General features: G+C 37.8%; 1 protein-coding gene across 1 annotated transcript in view; it reads left to right on the top strand.

Moving 5' to 3' along the window:
* The window catches only part of itfg1 (integrin alpha FG-GAP repeat containing 1), a 156,633-nt gene that overhangs the window by 46,558 nt on the left and 85,705 nt on the right, over positions 1–24,370 (top strand). Inside the window, exons 9-10 of the mRNA XM_026175418.2 lie at positions 4,270–4,370; positions 17,288–17,439. Coding sequence (XP_026031203.1) covers positions 4,270–4,370; positions 17,288–17,439 — 253 coding nt within the window. The remainder of the gene's footprint in view (positions 1–4,269; positions 4,371–17,287; positions 17,440–24,370) is intronic.

Below are 24,370 nucleotides of genomic sequence, written 5' to 3'. Positions count from 1 at the left end.
GAAGATGTGTTTTGTTCTGTTTTGTTTTCTCCCTCACTATTTTCAATGGGTTTAATGATGATTGTATATAGATCCATGGGTAAATGGCAGACAGGGACTGGTATTAGCCAGTCAAGATGCCAGTTGGCAACATTTGGCATCAGTTCCCTAAAGCAACTAAAATATCAAAACAATAGCTTCAAAGCTTACAGCGTGATTATCCCTCAGTCAAAGTGAATCACACAATAATAAGAAAAGATAAGTCACAGTTTACATTTATCTTGTTTGGGAGATCTCTATAGACCTGTCAGATATAATTTTCATCTTATATGGCCCTGTTTTATCACGATGCGTGCATGTGCTTACAGTGTCATGATCAAAGACTGAAATCCCGATGCCTCAAGCTGGGCACTTATGCTATTGGTGTCTTAGATTTTAAAGCCATCCATCTTGAATGCAGGGGAATCACACTGAAACTGACACTGCTTCTCATTGACTGATAACTTGTTAGTCACAAGCTGTTATCCAGTCATCCAATACCTAATCTAATATACTCTGGTTCGTCTACCTTTCTAACCTAATGAGGGAATTGAATTCGGTATTCTTTATGACAGAGGTGTCGAACTCCAGGCCTCAAGGGCCGGTGTCCTGCAGGTTTTAGATATTACCCTTGGTCAACACACCTGAATCAAATGATTAGTTCATTACCAGGCATCTGGAGAACTTCAAGACATGTTGGGGAGGTCATTTAGACATTTTAATCAGCTGTGTTTGATCAAGGACACATCTAAAACCTGCAGGACACCGGCCCTTGAGGCCTGGAGTTCGACACCTGTGCTTTATGACTAGTGATTAAGCCCAAAAATTTGTTGAGGTCATAAAGCAAGGAAGCCTAGGGCCATTTTCCTATAGACTCCTAGCATATACAGCATAGCATGCAGATACTTGCCAAACATATACACAGGACAATGACTCAAGGACTCTTGTTGAATTATTGTGCAGATGCATATTATGATTTGCATAGTTATTGCTGCTGTTTTGTGTGTGTGTGCTATGAATCCTATCAGGTCACAGTGGATACCATCAGTCTTTGTATATCCTCTCCTTTTTCTCTTTCTCTCTAGCTATTTAGCTCTGTTTCGCCTCCTTCTCTGACCAACCCTTTCCAGACTTCCCCTCTCCTCACTGCCTTCTCCATTTCAATCCATACCTGCAGTTTCCTCCCTCTGCGACTCTCTCATCCAATCTACATCACAACATGCATCATCAGTGGTAGCGGGAGATGAAAAGCGGGAGGGAGGGAGGTAGGTAGGGAAGAGTGAAGGAGAGAATGAGGTTGAATAAAGAGGAAAGACAGACTGAGGAAAAGAAACTTTTGAGACTGAGGAAGGAATATCATGTGAGCTAGAAGAGGAGGAGGGCAAGAGGGGACGGGTGAAGGAGAGCATAACATAAATAAAAGAGACAGATGGGTAGATAGATGAAAGAAGGTATTCAATGAGGAGAGGGCAGGTGGGACAGAGGGAGCTAATGTTGGGGTGTGTTTGTGTGTATAGCAGAACTGACAGTAAGCATCAGAGGCAGAGTGGCGAGTGACATCCTCTGTAGGACTAAATTTGCACTCATTTTCTCTCACAGTCTCTTTTTTTCCTGTTTCTTTCCCTACAGCCTCTCGACATCCCACACTGCAGAAATGTCCAAATGCGTTCATTTTCTGCATTTCACTTTGTTTCTATTACACCCACAGTGATGACATAAATCAGAAGCATTGCCCACACCTAAAACCATGTTTTTGCTTTCCACCTAATAAAACATTGTATTATTTTTATGTCAATATTTGCAGCTTCTGCTTGGTTGTGTGCTAACTGAGCTAGAGTTGCTGGAATTGTGTTCTCCAACATTGGGGGATGCAGTAATGACTAGCATATACCGACATTTATTAACAAATAGCGGTCACGTTCCCAAAATACTGGCCTCCTACAATTCATTCTATGTGATAGGACCTGCCCGTCTTTCAAATGCCTACACCTCTCCAACTCCACATCTTCTCCAGAGACTGCATGGAACTGGGATTATGCATTAAAGAATACTTTCCTGTATCTCTCTGTCACATGGTACCACGGTCTTACGTCAACAGAAGGTCCTGAGTGTGTTGGCTGCGATGGGAGAAGTAAAACATAAGCAAACATTCTCACCAAGGCTGCAAAAGATGATGATACTTAAGCCTCTGGTAGTCTGAAACTGTAATATTTCATGAATATTAAAGTTTAAATAAGACAGAAAAGAAAAGAAATGTATCATTGCCTACTCAGAAGCCAATTTTAAAATCTGGAAATAAGCTATATTTTAAAAGTGTAAAAAAACTCCACCTTTTTTAATGTTTATTTTGTTGAAATTTTATCAGCCATCAGTATTAAAAATTATAAGAAATAAATACATCTACCTTTACTATTCACAATTTAAAGCACTTTGATACAACTGCTGTTGTGGTTTGGCGCTATATAAATAAAATTGAGTGTGTGTTTGCATCACAGCAGGAAATGTTTTGATATTTTGTGCATTATTTAAAGAAAACTTGGCTTTAATGACCTTTAGACTTGTTCTGTTTTGTAGTGCATCTAATTATCTGACTCATTTTTCCCCCCTCTCTGTCACTTGCTCAGTTGCCCCTGACAGACATGTTCAGCTTCTTCTCCTCCCCTGCTTTGTACTGTCATTCATCATCAATGTCATTCAGTTTTCTCCTTCCACATGGCACAGCATCTGTCTGGGAGTGTTGCTCTGTCCTGTTGAAACAAATTCAGATAAACCATGCGATGAGAAGGCTGGAAGCAGTTTCACCACTTTATGTCTGGTGTCAATACATGCCAACCCATGAACACAGAGCAAGTGGTGTGTTTTTATGAACTGGCCCAGCAAAATGTTAGAAGCTGTGCAACAAACCATTTACTTGATATTCAAACCTTTTGTTATTTGTGTCTTTCTAGTGTTTTGATGTGTGCTTTTAAGCCAAAGTAAATTGTTTAGTTATGGAAGATTTCTTGTTACAACAAGAAGAACACAGGTGTAAGTAGCGAAGGTGATGATGGCTTCACTTAATTTACTAAATCTCCTCTTAATAATTCAGCAAGCATGCCTGTATCATTGCAAGGCTCTGAAGATTTAATACTCAATTGGAATTCAGTGCTGATTATTTTTATTGAGCGCACCTGTGATCCCTGTGCTTTGGCAAGTCAAAATATCCGCAATAGGAGAAAAGGTCCTAAACTCGTGCAAGTCAAAGGAATGTGACTTTACTTCGATATTTGTAAGGAACTGGACAATAACACAATTCTGTGTCATTTTTTTACAAACTCATATTAGAATTTGAGGAACAGGATATTTTCCAGTTCATCAAAATTCAATACATACAAGCTTAACATTTCCCTTGATAGATGCCGCATTGAGCAGCAATGAAATCAAACTTATTCGAGTCATTTCACACCTGAGTCATATGGAGGCTTTTTGCTAGTCATCTTCTATGCTGTTTTCATTGACGCCAAAAAGCTGCTTTGGCACTTTGGCCTTTTTTTTCACATAGTAAATTGATCAAGAATCAATGAGAGAACTGATGAAGAATCAAATTTAAAAGCACAGCTAATAATGGCCATGGTGTCATCAATCAATGAAATCCTCTCAGTATTTGTTGCTAACAGATTTTGAGTAACAGTCTCATGTTACTCAACAAATGACAGACGACTTATAACAAAAGCAACAAAAACATTATAAGAAGTTCTATTAGTGCCCATAGTTTTGTCTATCCTTGCTGATGCAAATGTGTTGAAACATTTAAGATTCAGTCAGCATGGTTTAATAAGGGTTTTTTTTGGGCTATTTTAACTTAGTTTGTGCGGCAAAGCCATACCTGGTGCACTCAAGTGTTTTGTGCTTTGAAAAACTGTTGTTTAGATTTTGGAGGCTCTGTCCTTGTTTGTACATCAGAACCCTGCATGGCATCATGATTAGAATAATTAATAGCAATGAAAATCAGTTGAGAAAATGATACTCAACTCTACTGACATTGTTAAAAGGCATCAAAGAGACAAGTGCTGCTTAGATTTGTGTTTGCTTGTGAAAAACAAGCAGGTGCTCCTGTGATCCATCTTCTACATGAGAAAAAAAAGTGAGACATTGTAATGGAATAAAAATATGAAAATAGCACAGCTTTAGAAAGTAAAGCATCACAATAACCCTGTGTTCAATCAGAATTTGTTGCTTTGTGATTTAACGTTTTGTGTATGTTTCTGGCAGATGGCGATGGCTACCAGGACCATCTCCTTCCTGCATGTTTGGATAAAAGCTGTCAAAGAAGTACCATCTACCTAGCCAAGTCAGGCTCAAGAGACTCAAAGGTACGCACCTGACCATATTTTGATGCGTTTGAAGTCATTCAAATGTATTAGTTTGCTTTTATCCTTGTTAAACTCTTCATTCTTTGTTACAACAAATGTTTGTTACATTTGTTTTCCTCACTTCTTTGCTTGACTGTCCTCTTTTCTAAATTTGAATTTTATTACACTCTCAAAATAAAGATAGATTGGATCTCATGTGGATGAAAAGGATTGTTGTCATTTCTATGTAAATGACTTTTACTGTTAGTATAGTGAGTAGCACAACAAAAAGCAGTTTTGCCTGTTGTGTGTTTTAGTATACTCTAAACTGTAGCATATCTTGTTTGGTATGTTATTATCTTTTTCCTCACTCTCATTTCACACTGAAAATGTAAATGCAAGCAGACAAAGACACGTACTGTTCAGACGTGGAGATCTGACAAAACATTTAGCCATAACAACAACTTAGATGATTTCTTAAAGATGTATGGAACAACCTTTTAGAGAGACATTTAAAAAGTGACAGATATACAACAACTACCTTTACAGAATGTTTGAACAGTGTCTTTTCAGGAAATGTGATAATACAGTGAAGGTGGTATGACACAATACTTGCAGTAATGCAGTAATATGTATATTTTTACATACTGTCTGTCCTTTATAATGGCACCAACTCTCCAAAGTAAATTTATGCACAGGCTTCTTAGGGTACTTTAAAGGGTTGGTTACGAGGTTTCTCATTGTATAATTGTGCTATATCATGTTGCCCATGATAATACCAGATATAAAAATGTCATATAGCAATATTTTGCCATGCATTTACATCCCTAAGTGCAAGCAGCGAGACTAGCACAGGCAAGTCTAAGATCAAGAGCTGCAAGAAGTCTTCAATGACGACTTAGTACCTAAAAAGCGAGTTACTTCAACAACCTCCAACAAAGCACAATACTTTGCAAAATATGAAAGAAAGATGTTCCCACTACAGGTGGAAACGACAAACTTGTTTTCCACTTAAGGCGAAAATACACTGAGCATAACCAGGCTATGGTAGCACATGCGAAGGAGTTGCTAGCGGCTGCCAGTGTGCAGCCCAAGAGTAAACAGGACTCAACCAAGCATCACTGGAGAACTCCTAGTTAGAGTCCTTGGGGCGGGTTAGAAAGGTCGATCCTAGGTAACATCCTGGGATAAAAATATATTTTTCAGTGTTATTATGCCACAATATTCTGCAGCTTTACTGGGTGATTTTCTTTAGTGATTGGTATTGGTAAGTGTTAAGCACTTATGGTACTTAACCTCCTAAGACCCGAATTCTTTCACGACATGCATTTTTAATTTCTCTTTGATATTTGGGCATATTGGGGCCCGATGAATGTAAAAAACAAAGAATTACCAGATTTTTTTTTTACCTTATTTTTAAGAAAAATAAGAGCCACATATGAGGATATTTGTTTAAAAGTTTGATACAACAGAAGCAGTATAATGTCCTCGTAAGTGGATATCAGGCCCATGTAGAGCAAAATTGAGTATTTTATTCTAAATAACCCAAAATGTGATGTCCACATATGTGGACGCCAGGTCCTAAGAGGTTAAAATTTCCTAGGCTACTATGGTGCTCACATTTAACTGGATATAATTCTGGGTTAATGCTAATCCAATATAATGCTGCTGATCCCTTGTTTTGATAGATAATCTTTTGTGTGTTATCAGTGACTGCTGCTCACTGATAACACATACAAAAAGTGGGATGATTAAAGGCGCTAATTTACTTAGTCCTAAAAATGTTAAACTAATTTTTTTTGTTTTTTTTATATATCACCAGAAATATAATTTTTGCAATTTTAAGATTTTATTGCCCAGCCAGCACATGCCGGATAGCCTACCACCTTTCTTCTGTGGATTTAGACACTTTCAATTTGTTCTTGCAGCTTATCTTTCATGAGTACAATTTTGATGTCATTAAAAAAATAATTGTTCCAAAATGAATTGGGGGGGCAGATCCGACCCCACCATGATGATACTGCATGATTGATTTTAAAAAAATATATATTTATGAGGTGCCCAAAACATTTGCAAATATTGTATATGACCTCAAGTGAAATTTAAAGAAAATCAAAAGTAATTTATTAAACTAGAGAAAATAAGCATTAACTTTGTTGAATGCATAACATTAAAAAAAAATAGTACTCTGTAGTTTTAAAGTGATTTATATTTCTGATACCATTTAACTGGAAAATATTACTCAATCAACCAATTAGTTAATTAGTTAAAAATGTAACTGTTAGATAATCACTTAATTGTCATCTAGAGTGAAACAAAAATTCACTCTAACCCCCCCTGACATCTTGAATATCTGTGTAACACTACTTAAGGTAATAACCCAAAGAGGTTGCTTTTAAAAAGATTATTTGAAGTGTTTTTACATATGAGCAACGCTGAGTGAAGTTCACCTCACCAATCACTCCGCTGCAAAGTAGAGCAGTGTTTACCCGTACAATGGTAGTCTATTTCAGGAATGCATTACCCACGTGGCTCTCTGCAGGAGGCTCTCTTGCTTAGAAAGACATAAGGACTGCATGTCACTGTGTTTATGGAGCCATACAAGATCGAAGTAAAAGATATGCACATAAACATGCTGTCCCATCCAATTAAATGTACCCATGCAGAAATTATTATATGTGCACAGACATGTTTTTGCACTCATATGAACACACAACACCACCTACGTACCATCTTGAATTATTCTTTTCAGTTGCATCCTACCATTTGGCATGAGGCCTCACTTCTTTTTCTTCCTTCCTCTGCCACCAGAGAACAAGCTTCCACTTTCATTTCCAGTCCAAAATAGAAATATTACAGGCTTATTTGCGTGTCCACCCCCACAAACACATGTGCACACAAAAGACACACATGCAGATACACACTGATGCGCATTCCCTGTGGACATGGACGTCTTTTGTTTGCCTGTCAGCCACAAGGGGGGAAAAAAAGATTGAAGGAGGAAGTGAAAGAAGGAGTGTTGAAGAAAGAGGAGGGAAGGTAGCGTGAGAAGGACTTATCTGCACTGATGGATGAAGTGAACACATGTTGTTTTCTGTGTTGCTATTTGCTTGAGAGACAGTAATCACTGTCAAAAAAGAGACAGGCAAAGGATTCTTCCTTTGAGTGGCAGTGGTTTAGCGGAGTGACAGGAAAACGAGTATATCTTTAAGCTTTCATACATATAAGTAAACGTTTAATTAACACTGAGAAATTACTTTTTTTGTTGAGTTTTAAAGGCGAAAGAAACAAATACACTCCCTACAGTAAGCAGATTGTAAAATGAGTCTTTCCTGAAACATCAATATAATTAATATTCCAAAATTGTGTAAAAGGCTGCTGATTTAACTAACATCAGAACTCTCCTGGTATCACCAGTAAGCAACTCGGACATCTCTATGAAACACAACCACAACCACCAACCACAACAAGTCTTGTGTAGCAAACCTTTTTTCTGCTTTTTGCTTATTACCATCAGGACCTGGCCAGGGTGTTTTATTTCGAAGATCGACTGGATGCTCTATGAAACTTATGTTACTGACTTCCTGCTGTCTTACTCTGCTCAAAAATAGATTGGGTACATAGGTTTTGTCATAGCACAGAGGAGCTGTTTCTGGGATCCTTCTGAAAGTCTGTGGCGAACTCCATGGAATCACAAGCGTTGTTTAGAGTTGCCGTGCACTTCTATGGCAGTATGTCACAGCTGGAACACAAAGTAACTGTATCTCATGGGTATCTGATGCCTACAAAGCCAACATTGCATTGGAAGACTATAAAAAGATACTTAAAATTCGGAATTGTGCCATGTCAAAATAAAATGGTAGTTAAGGGGAGCTGCTGAAGTCAAAACAAGATGTGAAAGGACAGCAAAACAGGAAAGCAATACCTTGCTATGATTGCACTGTTTTACTGCACAACAATAATGTGCAAATAAAGAAAAGTAATCAGAAGGAAATCTGATCAACCTCATCAGATACATCAACATATGAAGTATACATAGCAACATCTTGACAACATTTTTGAATTACTTTGGGCAAAAGTACTGCAGACGGGTATTAATAGTTACCATTTGTTTAAAAAAATAATCTACTACAAGGGAACAGTGCATTAACATATGAAGAAAACCTTGATATTTAATATGCATTCACTTCAGGGGTTGTACTTGATCCTTTTTACTTTCCAGATTAAGTAAATATAGAATTTGCCCATGGGTGCCCAAACCTTTGCAACTGTATGCTTTCAAGGAACTGTAGTAATGTGCAGTCTACATAATATCGTATTTTAACAGAGGCCAACACACATTTTGTATTTTTATCTACACGACTCTGTTGATTTTTATCAGTTCATCATTATTTGCTGTGCAAATGCTCTGCCAGCTATAATTATGCCTGATCCTACATTATGTGTGTGGCTGGTTGCTCCTTTAGAGTGGCTTCCCAGCCATTTTAAGCACACAGTCAGCAGATGCCTCTCCTGGGAAAATGGTTGAAGAGATGAAGGAAGAAAAGTTTAGAAATAAGGAAAAGGATTCGTAAAACCTTACAGGAGGGATTAACATAGAAGGAAATCAAAGAAAAGAGTTGGTTTTGTGGTTATGTGGGAAAGATAAAGTAAAGAAAAGCGAGCTGAAAGAAAAAGAGAAAGTGTAAAAGAGAGATTTTTGTTGTCCTGTTATTGTCACCTTGAGGGGAAACGGCCCATTTAGTGAGATACTGGAGGGGCGATAATGATGGAGAAAATGAGTGATATGTACACTGGCAAAGAGGAGATGGGATGAAACCCACTGAGTAAAACTAGTGTGTATCAACGGTTCATCTCCAAACAGCAGTTTTTGTGTTCCTTCCTGCAGTCTCCACCACAGCTTTGTCTCTACCTCTGCAGCAGCTCCAGGCATTTAGTTTACCATATTGAAAGAAACCGTAGGGGGCTTCCAACACTCTCTTTGCTTCATTCCCTGTCTTTACAGACACACATACTGACTGCATCTATTTCACTTTGGACCTTCCCTCTTTAATCCTACCAAATTCTTTAACACAATAGGTTATTACTAAAGAGAACTGGTTCATTTTGTACCACACCTATCAAACGAATTGTAGCAACACAAACCAAACCACAAAATGACAAAACAGCCTCCTGAATGTCAGAGGAAATCTGCACCATGAGGGAGCACTTCCTAGGCAGTGGTACTGCTTCTGTAAGCATTTAATACCATGCCTCATTTCCAGTTGGGTAAAGTAAAAAATATGAATGGCAGAGTTGACATATAGTGTAGGGTTAGTTCTAAATAGCTTAAGCATTGATGAAATTACTTTACAGATTGATTTTTGTAATCATAATATTAACTTAGACGAGCAATCGTTTCAAAAATAACAGATGTTTTACAGTGACTGTTATTGACATTCTTGTACTTAAGATATTCTTTTTTAAATTATGGTGTTTTTTAATATCTAAAGTCACACAACATGGGCTATGTTTTTCTTTAAAAGTGAGAGATTTTATAGAGGTCTAAGGGGTCATACTGGCTTCCCATACGGAAAAGAAATAGTAAAAACTTATATGTGATTACTCATGAAAGTGGCCACTTTCATGAGTAAATCATATAAGGCTTACATGATTTACTCATGAAAGTGGCCACTTTCGCATTACTTTCATACATTGTTTTAGTAAGTATCCAAAACATACAAGTTTCATTATATAATTTTTCAAGGGATCTTATATCTGTTTTCACACTTATATGCTTTTCATACAAGTTTCACACAAGACAGATACAAACTTTATAAGATTTATATATATCTTTTCCATATGGGTTCCTTTAGTATGCTCCAAAAAGTACAGATAATAATTGAATAAATGGGTATGCAGTACAATTTAAACAATTCCATGAAGAAATAATTATTACCAATACCTGTCTCTGATGTTTATTTTTGAGTTTTTTTGCAAAACTATAAATAGTCTTCTATAATAAGTTGTCACATAGACTGTACATAGCGTCACTGCAAATAAACACAGAATTGTAACACTGTTGTGAAAGACCCTTGGTGGTACATAGGCACTGAGCACAGCATTCATTTAAACTCTTCACCGAGCATTAATGAGTGTCTGACCTCAAGTAGCAGCTGTCAAGGCCACAGGCCACATCCCCTGACTCTGTGGCGAAAGAAACATTTGAAAATTGATTAGTTGTGGGGAGTATGCTAATCAAAGATGTTTGTAATGGTTTTGTTCAATGTTCAATGTTAAAGTGACGACAAATAGAAAGACATCCCACTTGCACAAAGTAATGCTCATGCAATAGTGTTGTCATACTTTATTTGTCCTGTACAAAGCTTAAATTGTTTTCATCTTGTACTTTATTGTTTTTAATCCATCAGCAAACTTCTTTCTCTTTGAAACAAGTCAGCTAATTCTAAATACACTTGCATAATAGAGGTCTCCTTCATACCAACAAACAGTTGTAACCCACTGAGGAATGCACATTGGACTTCTGGTGTATCCTGTGGTTTCAGGGTTGCACTTTCTAGATTGAGTTTGTTCTACTGTATCTACATGGATGAGCAATTTGATTGTGATGTGATCTGAAGAGTATTACATGCCAGATGGTGGTTAGGTGGGAGATATGTGTTGAAGGAACATTCCTGATGAAAGTCAGAATGTAAAGTTTCCTATCAGAGCATTGTACTAACAATGTTGCTACAACAATGACAGTGTATGCCTCACGCTGTTACAGCAATGTGACTTCACCTGTCAGTGCTATTAGTGTTGTGACTGATGGTGTTTTGTGGATTCTGTCATCTGTCATCTTTCAACACACCCAAAACATACAAAGCGCCACCATAAAAGCCAAGCCAGCTGCCTACTGTTGCTGCCCAGGCATTGCAAGGGATGCCAGTGTGAGTCAGACAGCCTCCTTCCAGTCTTCCCAGTCAGCCGGTCAGTTAGTGGTCAAAGAGGTGACACTGACAGCAGGTACCAGGGTCCCCACCCTGCTCAGCTGACACAAAGACATATGGTCTCACTCTGTTACTGGCTCTGACTCTGACTGCCTTTTTCCGGACAAGAAAAAAGGGGTAGAAAACCTTAAAAACTGAAAAGGGATGTATCAGTGTAAGGTGTTCTACTGTATAGGCAGGCAATGTAGATGTCATCTACAGAAATAGTGTCCCTTTCTGATTTCCGCTACACTTAGTAGTAGAAAACCTCTCTAGCTGTAATGCGTAACTAATCTGAGACTACAGGATGTTCTGTATATAGCATCTGTTGTATTTTCTTTGATGTTATGGTTTCTAGGAAAACCAAACTTTTATTTAAAATGTCCAAAAATAGACATTATTGCTTTCTTTCAAAATACCATTCTGTGCTAATAAATTAAACAGAGTCATTTACTAGAACACTGCTATAACATACATGTAGACTCATAATCAAAGCCATTAATACACGATTACATTTAATTTTTTTCTGTACTGTTCAGTCCCACGCCGTCTTTTAATGCCAGTTCTAGTGTGCTGAGCATTATAGTCATTATATCAGTAGCTGCATAAAAGTCACTGCTTTACTACACTTTTTTTTGTTTTTGTTTTGTGATTTTTGTTTCCTTTTTTTTTCTTGTCTTGGACAGCCTTGTTGTCTGTCAGTATTACTGCACCTCCCCACATCACCCCATAAACCCGCACCACCTCCCTCCTCCACTGCAGGCCGCCCACATTTTAATTTCTTGGCCTAATGAAGCGGGAGCTCTCTCCGCCAAGTTGAATCAATGGGAGTCTGCAAGCATGCCGCGGCTTTTTCACTTTAGTCATCAGCAAAGCCAGGAGAGCGAATTTGCGTCTGGGTCTGTGTTTGTGCCCTTCCTAGTTCTTATTCTTTTCTGCATACATGCACATTTTGCATGTAAATGTGCATGTGTGTGCATGCACAACACCATAATAAGCTGTCTTAACATGGTGTTTTCTCACTGTTTCATAAAAAAGCCATTTGTATGCGGGATCCTTCCCTTCACTACCATTAAAGGTATCAGATTACCTCTCACACACAAATCCCATCATCGTCTCTATCTCCATTAACTTGGTCATTTGGATTTGTGCTTTAACACATTTGCATGCAGACACACACACAAAGTCTCACACTCAATTTAATGTTAATATGTCGACATTTGAACCGAGCTCAAGTTATTTAGACTTAGTATCTCTCTGTTTAACTGGACACTGTAGAGCCACTGATTAATCTATAAAGACACACACTTGACATTATTAAAATACTCTGCTATATTTAGTGATTAAATGTCAAAACTTCTGCAGCCACAAGGAAGGAGTAACTGCTTCATGATTTATTCAAAAAGCTGCTCTGTCAGTTTGGCTGTTCATCCAGCTTCTGAAATAAAAATTATTTAAGTAGACTAGAAACCTTTAATATCCTCACTGAGCCTTGCATGATTCCCTACACAGTACTGCTGGCCAATAAAACCAAAACAGAGTGAAAATGCGGCCTCTTTTTGCCGTGTCCAAACACCATGAATTGGTGTTTTTGCTTGGAAAATAGTTAACTTATGACTTCCACTTTTGCTTTATGACTTCATTTGCCAGTTTACCACAATTAAGTCTTTCATCATCTGCTTTTGTTCTGCCATATGTTCACACAATGTGATCATTACGTGTCTGTGTCATTAGGTAATGTTTGAGAGACACAAATTATCTTTCTATTTAGGAAATGATGTAATAAGAGACCATAATGATAATGTATTTCTTGCATTTGATTTCACTCAGCTAAATAAATTACTAATATGATAGGCTTCATTTTGGTCCCTTGTTTCATTAAGCATCTTTTTATCTCATATTCAAGTTCTTGTATGTGTACACGCAAGTAAGTGCAGGTTTTTAATTGTAACACTTTTGTGTCTTTTGTTTATGAGACTTTATTTGACTTTATTTTATTTTATTTTTTTAATAATTTTCTTTGCCAGTTCCATCAACAACTGTCACATAACGATAATGCTTAGATTAAACTCTTTAACCCAGTGCACAATACACGTCTGCATTTTCTTCAGTGTTGTGTAGAAGCTGTTTGTATTCTCCATGCTTTTCCTCATACTTCCTCTAATCAGCGTCAGAAAGGAGCAACAGACAGTACAATGATTGCTTCAGGGCCTATAGCAGCACAGTGGTGTGCTGATAAGGCTGGCGGCCAGCAAAGGCCTTGCTCTGTCCTGAGAGAGAATGTCATAGCAGAACTGAGCACAGAAGGGACCAAAGGACTCAAGAGGAAAGAATTCACCTGTGAATTAATTCGGCTGGCAGACTACAGGGCAAAGATTGAAGATGTAATCAGAAAATCTAGTAACCCAATCAGTCTGGAAAACTTGTACACAATTCTAACCACCACATCTTATAGCTTTTTAAAAAATTCAATAAATGAGGGAGAGAGAGATTTTGGATTGAAAATAAATATCATTTGGATTTATAAAGCAGTGCCAGTTTCAGTAATATGTCATTATCTAAAGCACAGTCTGTCATTTTAGATCAAGGCCTACATGTATTCATCCAAACTAAAGTATATGCACGCCTGTCATCTTCACTCCTTTCTTTCTCATTTGTTTCTCTCCCATTTCTTTTCTTTCCACCCGATGTCTTATTGGTGACTTCCCTGAGTAAAAAACTGTAAATAACTGAAATTAACATGTTTGCCCCCGGCATTACGTTAACAGGGGAATAATTGTTCCACCTCTCTGGATGTGTCCGAATGAGAATGATTTTGTGGGACAGTGTACTATTATGTCCATCCATGTCTAGCATTGTGTTTACTGGCCGCAAATAGGCTGGCAGCAGCCTCTGTGGGTCTTACTCTCTGTTCGCTTCTCTCTGCCAGTTGCTGCACTGCCGCAATCTCTGGCACTTCCATCCACTCTGGATGGCAGTAATCATGGCCAAGCTTTACGCCCATATGGCAGGCAGTCAGCCTCTTAAGCTGGATCGCAACATCACTTAACAGTCATTTAATGATAGCTTACTTGGGCACCATTGCATTAAAGCTCCAAGTTCGGTGTTATCTTCAGAAAAAGATGAAACGTAGATTTTAGTTTCTTTTTTTACGCTCTCGCTTTTAATGCTCCATCTGAATGTAGAAGAGTAATAATTACTGTCACCTCAACAATCTTCTGCCTACATTTAGTCAGTTCAAGTTACTGCTTGTACGCTTAAGGAATTAAAGCACATTATTTGCATGATTTATGAAAACAACTGTAATGTTTCACTAAATTAGAACTTGAACGTGATATTAAAAGCAACTACCTTCACGATAAAAATATTCTGCATGATAAAAGCTAAAGTGGTTAAGTATCTTTAATTGGCTTCCAAATAAAACAAAATGATGATTTAAATAATATTTAAGCATTTATTGGGGCAAAGCGACCAATTTTAACCAAATGCAATTGTTTGAAATTATGCAGATATTTTGTGGTACTTAGTTATGGCAGTTTGTGTCTTTACATTTGCTGAGTCAAACCAAAAGTAATTAAGCAAAGGGAATAAGACAAGCTCTGCACTTTGGCTTTTTAGTATGAATTGAGAAGCCAATAACTGTGTTTTAGTCATGTTTCTAAATGCTGTCTGGGATTTCTGTTAGCATCTTGAAGCGGGGGGGGCTTTACTTGGCCAATGACTATTCTTTATTTTCTTTGTTTTTGAAAATGAAGAGTAAAGAAATGATATTTCAACCTGGGACCCTCTAAGCAAATTGCTGATGCTCATTTTGCATTTAGCCACTGAGGCGTCACATCATTAACATGACCTAAGCCCACTACCCCGCCTACGAATAGGCAATCGTGTGTTACCTCTATATCATGTAGTGTGCACAGCTGGTTTGGAGAAAACGTGGATTACGATTTTCATGATGGATTTCAAACTAATTGGAAATAGGCTATGGTTTTCTTTTCCGAGACATACTGGTTGTATTAGGAGCCATTAGTGGCAGTCGTGGTGAATGTATCTCTGGTGTCTCTCCCCTGCACCTGGTGTATGTTTAACATTCATGAATAGTTTAAACCTCTAGCATCCCCTCTTATGCCTCTCTAGAAACTGCACATGTAATTAATACAAACTGCCCGTTTAGTGCAGTTTTTAAAAGGGTTTTTTCCCCCCTCCCTTTATATCTGTAAAACTACAGCAACTTACAGTAAAAGGATTGATGAATGGATTGATGGCTGCTCTGTGGGTTGTTGGGTGTGCCTTATACCTATCGGGGATCAGGACGAGGCATCTCAAAGTATCTCAAATCCAAGTTTAATGCTAACTGTAGACCATCTGATGTCAAATACATGCACTGATTGATAACACATGTTACTCATAAACCTCTGTTTATAAAAGTGAAAATTTGGGCTGATAATAGTCTCCCCCTTTTCTTTGTGTAACACTTCATTCTCTTTAATTGTAAGTAATTCACAGGAGTCTATTGTGTAACAGCTCACTGTAATGGCACTAATCACAGCAGAGAGATCATTACGGCCATCATGGTAACAACTTTGCTGAAATTAATTGTTTAGGAATATTTGGACAATAAAACCTTTCTGTTGCAACATGGAAAGCAATAGCATTTTTTTCCCATTGTAGGCAACTGGAGAACAGTAATAGGACAAACATGTCATGTAAGTCAGTTTTCGAACTGCAAAAATGATGCTGCTAAGGTGGGGGGCCTACTTTCATTATTCTCTTAACGTGTAAAGAAAATTGCATCGAAACGAGACTGTGGGCTGTGAGCACATGCACAACATCTGATTCTAAAACTCCCCTATAGGTGACAGTTTTGTTTTCAATGTAGTATGTAAGTGAAATGTAGGCTGATTTCTGTATATTTTGTTTTATTCAGTCACATTGTTCATTCTAAAAATCGTTTGGGAAAATACACTGAACATTACAGAGTTGCAAAAATTCCAGTGCTACCAGTTAGAGATGTATAAGTTCCTTTTCACATCTCTAATACTTAGTGTTTGTCAAGTATTTTTGCAGCCTTAGTTTTTATTCAAGATCCTGCAGGAGAAAGAGAATGATTTATTACATGGTGAGAAGATTTAGGATTAAACTTAAGTCATGTTTGTTTTTGTTTGTTTTTTTACTTTACTGCTGAAAGTTTCAAAGAAACTCATTTTTGAAACACTTAATGTTGTTATGCTCTTAAAGCTAGCCACTGTTGGACCATCAGGTTTGAGTATTATTGGAGTGCTCTAATCGCACTAAGAAAAAAAAAAAAGAAAAATTGCTATTAATGTCAGTTGCCTGAACCATTGCTCTTAGTCTGCTGATTTGGATGAGATAAAAGCATTTGAAAATAGGCAATCATTTGTCATTAGCTTGAGATTGCTTCTTTCTTTCTTTCTTTCTTTCTTTCTTTTTTTTTTTCTTTCTTTCTTTAAGCTTGTTACTGCTGTCAAAATTCCATTACATTGGCATACGTACCGTATGAATGTGTAGGTGTATACACTGTGTGGGCAAAGGGATCTGTAACTTGTGATGCAGTTAAAGTACAAATAATACCTGAAATGCAAATAAAAGATTCCACAAGAAATTAGGTTAAACTCATATAACAACCACTCCAGACAGGTAATTTAACCAAGTCATTTATGATTAACAGAATATGTAAAATTTGTTTCTTTCATGTAAATTCAACTTTAAATATTCATGATTTTATTACTGTATTTATTTAATATATATCAGATTTCTGAACACTGTTCAAGAGTTATAATCTCCGGTTTTCTTTGAGAAAGATAAATATACACAAACGTTTTTTCTCTACCAGGCTCATTTGTTTACCTTTCTCTTTGTATTCTTGTTGTTCTTGATTGTTAAAGGTTCCAGTAACGTATCACTGGTATGACTGTGATTGATGACTAACTGTTGGGGGACTTGTTTTTGCAGTGGATACCAGTTCTCTCAGATTTCAAGCGGAAAGAAACTGTCTGGGGCTTTGTGCCAGATAACTCGAGTCAACCCCCAGCCCTTCACCTTGGGGACTACAACCTGGATGGGTTCCCTGATGCCCTGGTAGTCCTCCAAAACAAAAGTGGAAGGTAGGAACAAAGCACACCTGAGCTCCATTTAATAACTCCTCATATGTGTGCATATTTGCAGGTTTTGTTCTGTAATAAACCTACTTGTGCGAGGGTGAGATATGTAGATATAATTTTCAAGTTCCTCCAAGATCCTTGTATAAGATCGTGTCTTGAAAAAAATAATTTCATGTGAGAATGAAGCTAATCCTCACTTGGCAGAGGGTCCTTGGAAATTTGTCAAGTAGGTCCCCGAACTCCAATCCAGCTAATGTTTGACTCCCATCATTCACTTCATGAGCCATCAGTGCAGAGGAATAAACTGTCAGTATGCACAGGTCCAGGAGGAGCCTACAGCATGTAGTGCAGCTACGTACAAACCTTGTTTGCATAGTGATTACTCTAGTTTCTTGACATTAATATCATGAGACTCTCAGATTTCATGGAAACCTCTGAGTTTGCTTCATTTATTAACCACATTTGAATTTGTTGTGTAGCATCCTACATTTGATGAGATTATACTAACTATAGTATTCCAGCAGCACCATAAATTTGAATTGATTGGAAACTAATAACTCAAGATGCATAATTAAATGGCTTATGCAAATTTGTTTAGCTTTCAAAACTATAAATGTATTTTTCTTTCTTTTCTTAAAGATGCCACACGGTGGATGAATTTACTCATTAATTTACTGTGAAATTAGTGTACTTGCAAATGACGCATTCTCATGGTGGGGGTGGGGGTATATGCCTGACAGTATAGCACTATCCATTATGACATTTAAAAAAAATGTTTTTTTACAAAAGCAACAGTCACCCACAAGGGACAGGAGGGATAATATAGCAGCATTTATTCCTTATTAATTTACATTTTCACAAAGGCAGTTAATTTGGGCAACACATTTTCATCCTAGTGCTCAAAGGCAGAAAACTATATATTTGCAGTGTACAAGGTATTCAGAAATAGACCTGCAATCCTGTTCACAGTAGACTTCCAGAACAGCTCTCTTCCTCAAGCACGGTCACTTCTAACATGTTCAATGCATTCACATATGGTGACCAATTTCAGGTGGTGCAATGGCAAACTGGTCATCCAGAGGTTGATAGTGTTGCACGCTCAATCTCGGGGCCGTGCAGTTGGATGTATTCTGGTTATATTCATATATAAAATGCAGGCACCTATGTTATTCTGCATTTCCCCCCCCTGGTGTGACTGTAGCATTAACCAAATCTATTTAATATTGAAAGAATGTATGACATCATAATTTAATGAAGAAGTGTTACTGAGCACAGGCTGGAAGGAAGGCGACTAAGGTGAGTTTGTTCTTCAGCTTATGGACGTTGTGACTGATAAGCCTAGTCTTTAAAAATCATTGCTGCATGCGTTAAAATGCAAGCACCACAACCACTGGGAGTAAGGAGTATGTGTTTATTGAAGGACATGTTTGTTGTGGATTATCTTGCCTCAGAGATGATGATAAGATAGCTGAAGAGGTCAAGGCTGCGATTATCTATGCATACTGATTGCTGTGTTTGTCAGAAGTAGTAAGACGTTGGGTAAGAGCTTCAAAAGACACATTTGAACTCTATTTTTCTGTATAATTATCAGTAAGTTCTGCTGGGCTTAACTCTTTGCATTCACCCTCATCTACAAATGGCTTATTTCTCAAAAGCTCTAATCACAAAAAGCAATGGTGTCTCCCGTCCTCTCATCCTTTTTCCATTTCGCTCTCATCTGAAGCCTGAACTTTGTAATCCTCTACTGGGTCAGGGACATTATTGCAGTACACTTTACCAATATAGTATAGTCTGCTCCAGCTAACTTTTCAAATGACGTTATAAACTAATGAAAACAGAGCAGGATAAAGAGAGAAAAAAAAGGTTAGAGAATTTTTTAGATGCCTTTTTAGATTTTTTTAGATCTCTTTCAGCTACCACAAACCTTAGAAGATTAGCATAACAGTGCCAGTGGCTTGATTAGTAAATTCTATATCATGCTTAGACTATAGGCCTATACACAACCATTCTCCCACAACTCTGGTCTGAATTGCTTCTTTTGAGTAAAAGGTACGAGGTTTCAGAGGATAGCCTTGACAGATCAGATGTAGCTGTTTTTGTTCACATACTTTATGAAATACCACCAACCTCCTCGTCTGCTTTGGATTCAGCAGCGCTCTGAAGTCCAACCTGCATCGGGCGTTGCTGTCTCTGTAAATTCTTTCCACTCAGATGCTCTCATCTAACCAAATATTTGTAATGCCCACAACTAGTCTATTTCAAGTCCCACTCCCCCTCCGCCTCTCTCTTTTCTCTCTCATCTCTCCATCTCTTCTCGTTCAACTGGGTATTTATAGCAGCTTTTCAGATGAAAGTCCTGCCAGTCCGCGTCACTCCTCCTCGCAGGAAAATGAATGTTGATTTAAGTGTTCAAAATAGGAGAACAGAAGAAGAGAGGGTGTGAGATGAGTGAAATGAATGGAACAATGAGCAGATGGAGGCAGCAGAAGGAATAAATTGAGAGTTGGAAGGTCATTTAGTATGAATGAGGCCATTTTCTTTTACTACTCAAGCTTAAAAAAAACCAAGTTGTTTATACTGCTTTAGAATGATATGTTTCTTATCTTATTAATGCTTAATTATTGATTCCGCTGTTCTTTTTTCCTCCTATTTTAAGACCTCAGACCTGCTAATAGGGAATTTTGGGAAATGAATGATCTTGAAAGCCAGTGTGACAATATACTTAAGTACCATGTAGTTCTACTGTTTGTGATGGCTGTAGGATTGACCCTAAGATGATTTCAGAGTTTGTTTGCTCTTGATGTCATTCAGACTGCTAAGCTCTTAGACATTTCAAGTCATTCATGACACTACAGTTCTATGAATTAGAATTTATGTTTCTCTATGTGTAATAGCTGAAGATATTAAGAATAGATTTTGCTCAGCAGAAAGTTGGCAAACCCAATAAATCTCAAGGAGGAGTCACTTTTAAATTAATTTTTTGTATGCTTAATTTAAATTTTAGGTTGTAAGCAATGTAGGTAACCTACTATCCAGCCTTTTCACTTTAAAAAGCTGTTGTCACTGCTGTCAAAGTCATCAGTTGCATCACCTACCATTTCAGGGTAAGAAACTTTATATCAGCATAAAACTAGAATTATCCTCTAGTAATACTTTTTCTCAATACTATTACTAATAATAATTACAGATTTCTTTGCGAAGCAGTCATTATGAGTTCTATTCCCCAGCCAGCTGGAGCCTTTCTGTGTATAGTTTGCATGTTCATAGGTTAGCCAGCTTCTACCAGAGTCCAAATGCATGCATGCTAGGTTAACTGGTATTCTAAATCAGCCATAGGTGTGAATGTGAGTGTGAATGGTTGTCTGTTTTTCTGTGTTAGCCCAGCAATAGAATGGCAGCTTGGTGTACCCCACCTCTCATCTACAGCCACCCACCACCACCATCCTGAACTGGATAAGCGAAAGAGATGGATGCATTATGAATTCCAAGACACTGTCACTGTGTGTGTTTGTGTCTTCATATCTGTGCCACGTGTTTAGGTTTTTATCTTTGTGCAGTTTAATGTCTATCGGCAGTTCCCAGAGCTGCACTCCTCCTGGTCTACGTTATGTCCAGGTCACAGGACAGATGGTCCCTCCAGACTCTTTCTCTCTGTCACTCTTGCTCTGTCTCGTGCACACTGTTACATGCTCACACAGATGAACATCACAACAAAGAGTACAAGGCTGTTGCTTCCTGCTGAAAAGAAATTTTATAGGCATTTCAGTGATTGCCAGAAAGTTTGGGATGCCGACTGAGATGGGAAGCAAGACCGAGAGAGAGAGCAATGCGGTCTCAGTGAAAGAAACGTAGTGTGAAAGTAAAAGACATGACCTTTTCCCTGTGTTGCCTTTTACACATGCAAGAAACTTTCTACCGGAATCCTCATGATAAAATATCTCCTTTTCTGGCATAGATGACAGAGTATGTCACTGTGCAGTTTACATGTAGCAGATTCTTCTTCTTGTTTCCAGGCATGAAGCAGCTTGTAGAGCTGTATGATTTATTCACAAACTTACATGGCCCATTTTCTGTTACGGCTTCGAATAAAAAATAATAAAATAAAAAAAGCAGTTATTAATTGCACTTTAGTCATTTGAGGTTCACCATTCATAGACTAAGTAGTGTTAGAGATGTCACGTTGACAAAAGCATAATGATTTATGAACCTTTTACATGTTTACAGATATAAACCCTGCATGTGGGTTGGGAACATTCACTTTATGCAACAGTTAATCTAATTACATCTAATTTTATTAAGATAGTAATAAAGGTATTGTTTTGTTTTATTTTGAATTATTTTGAAAGATCTACTGTTTCTCTAAAAACCAATGTAGGTCCTGATCACCCAAAGTTGTGATAAGTTGTTATGCAAGTAAATTGGACACATAGTACAGTAGTACAATATACTAAGAACAAACTTAGTATATTGTACTACCATCATTAGTGTGACTTTGAAAGTGTCAAAGCTTCAGAAGATGCCTATTTAAAGAGAATTTGCCACAAGCTGCTACAGAGTGCAGTTAGATAAACCAGTAAATGGCTTTACTTTCTAGGTATAACACAAAATATGAACCACTCTTAAACTGCTTTTGTATGCAGAGTGTAAGACTGTTTGTGTCAGCCACAGCCCTCACAGACTGGGATTATCCTCAGCTGTAATCACCCACCCTCAACTGTATCACATTCATAGACTGAATAAAATGTGCAAAGGTCAGCTTTAAAGTGTAATCTGCCTGAAGCAACTTGGAGATAATTACAAGTGTGTCTCCAGCGTGCACATCAGCATGTGCGTCTCAAGTAATTGAAAACAGCCAGATGACCTTCTAGATGAAACCTCACTTTCAGTCAGATCTTTGCTCCTGCAATTCTGAGGCTTTCCCAAACCTCCGTCACCATAACCTTTAACTTCAGCGGATAACTGCAAGTGAAATCAGACCAATGGATTAAAATGGGCCTACATCATCATTGCACTCTCATATACACAGAGATAATAATTTAATACCCATTAAGTCCAAGTGCTGTCCACTGTTTACCTTCTCAGATAAAAAATAAATGCTACAAAGCGAATACAATATTTGCAGTATGACTATTTTCTCTATTTTATCTCTCCAGCATGAATATTTCTCTGTGTTGTGCCTTGGGCTGTATCAGCATGCTTCTAAGCAATATTCCAGCCTTTCCACCCCTGTCACTCATCATATAAAATGTTCAGAACAACCATTTTCAAGGTGTATGAGTCAGCGAGCACTAACACGCCACAGCAGTGACAAGCTCCCACCCTTCCTCGGAGACTTCAGAGATGGGTCCCAATGCAGAAATTGATTTATTCCGAGGACCTAGAAATTAGTATGTATTGCTTCCTATTGACTATAAATCAACCAGATAGCATATTAATAATTAGTAATATATATAATTTTTGGAGGGTACCTTATTGTGTTTTCTTGATTCTGGGTTGTCTTTTTACTGCCACTGAGCTAGAAACAAAAATATTATGAATCCCTTTCACAGTTTCTTTACTTAGCAATATATAAACTGCTGGTGGTTGGTGGTTTCATTTAGTCGGGCATAGTTTTTCCTTACCCACATACTTTTTGAGATTCAGGGCATGGTTTGCCAATAATAAAGGTATATACCATTTTTGACTCAGTAGAGAGATTTTTATTTTATTTTTTTTGCTTTTGTTTTGCCAACTGTTATTTACTCCCAAGAAAATATGGTCATTATTTTAAATGTCTAATCAGCCTTCTGTTTAGAATAACATTAATTGTTTTTCCCCCAAATTGGAGTCAGAAATGTTTTTTAGATAAACAGAATCTCCAAACATCTGCTGATCTCTCTGAATTTAGCTTTTGTTTGCCTGTGTCAACATTTAGAGGACATTAATGTGTAGACATGTTAATACCAGTCAGATCTCCCACTATAGTGTGCTTTTGAAAAAGGGCTAAACTCTTCTCTGATAATGAACTATGTGGAGTGTTTTTGTTTGGTGTTTCTATTAGAGAGCAGAGTGTGGCGTGGGCAGCAGTTAGCAGCACTAACTGTCTCCTTCTGATCTTTTAGCTCTGACCAGCTGCCGGAGTATAAAAAAAAAACAACAACAAAAAAACGACTCATCAGACGTCTAAAACCAGCAGAAGGCTTTTTGAGCTAAATGCTATCTTTTGCACACAGAAACACTGTGACTGCTTTTGGAAAAGGTGGCCCCATTAATAAATTAGTTTTTGGTTTGTCCAAAAGTGAATTCTATGAAGTCGATAAGACCACTTTTAATTGCGAAAATTGAATTTGTTGTAGATTTCTCCCTATACTTTGCAAATAAATCAGTCTAGTCCTACTGTTCTAAATGTGAAGGTATCAGGAGGTTCACATGAGAGTGTTAATGCACAATCCTCCACCCATTTATTATCCTAACAGCTTATCTAGTTCAGGGTCTCAGGAGAGCTGGAACCAGAATACAACCTAAATGAGAGAAACTTCAGGCCAAAGCCGTTACGTTTAATAGTGCACTAAGTTTTCATGCAGTCTCTGTTGAGTGTGTGCCATGGGGGGCTAAAAGCATAACCTAGAATGTCCTTCAATGTCAGCAGCTCCCAGGTGAAATTTCACACACAAGAGCCCTGTCTGGGTTGAAACTCAGGTCCCTCGTGCTGTGAAGCACTGGTCCTAGCATCAAGCCACAATTCTTTAAAAAAAAAATCCAAATTTTTCCAAAATTAATTCCATCCATTTTCTTCTGTTTATCTGGAGCCTGGTCTTGGGGGCAGCAGCCTAAGCAGAGAAGCCCAGACCTCCCTCCTGCTGGTCACCTCCTCCAGCTTGTCTGGTAAAACACCAAGGCATCCTCCTGGTGGGACATGCCTGGTAGACCTCGCACAGGAGGCATCTTGGTCAGA

Source organism: Astatotilapia calliptera, chromosome 1 (assembly GCF_964374335.1).
Source record: "Astatotilapia calliptera chromosome 1, fAstCal68.1, whole genome shotgun sequence".
Lineage (NCBI taxonomy): Eukaryota > Metazoa > Chordata > Actinopteri > Cichliformes > Cichlidae > Astatotilapia > Astatotilapia calliptera.
The sequence above is the reverse complement of the archived record's forward strand: the minus strand, read 5'-3'. Positions and strand labels throughout refer to the sequence as shown.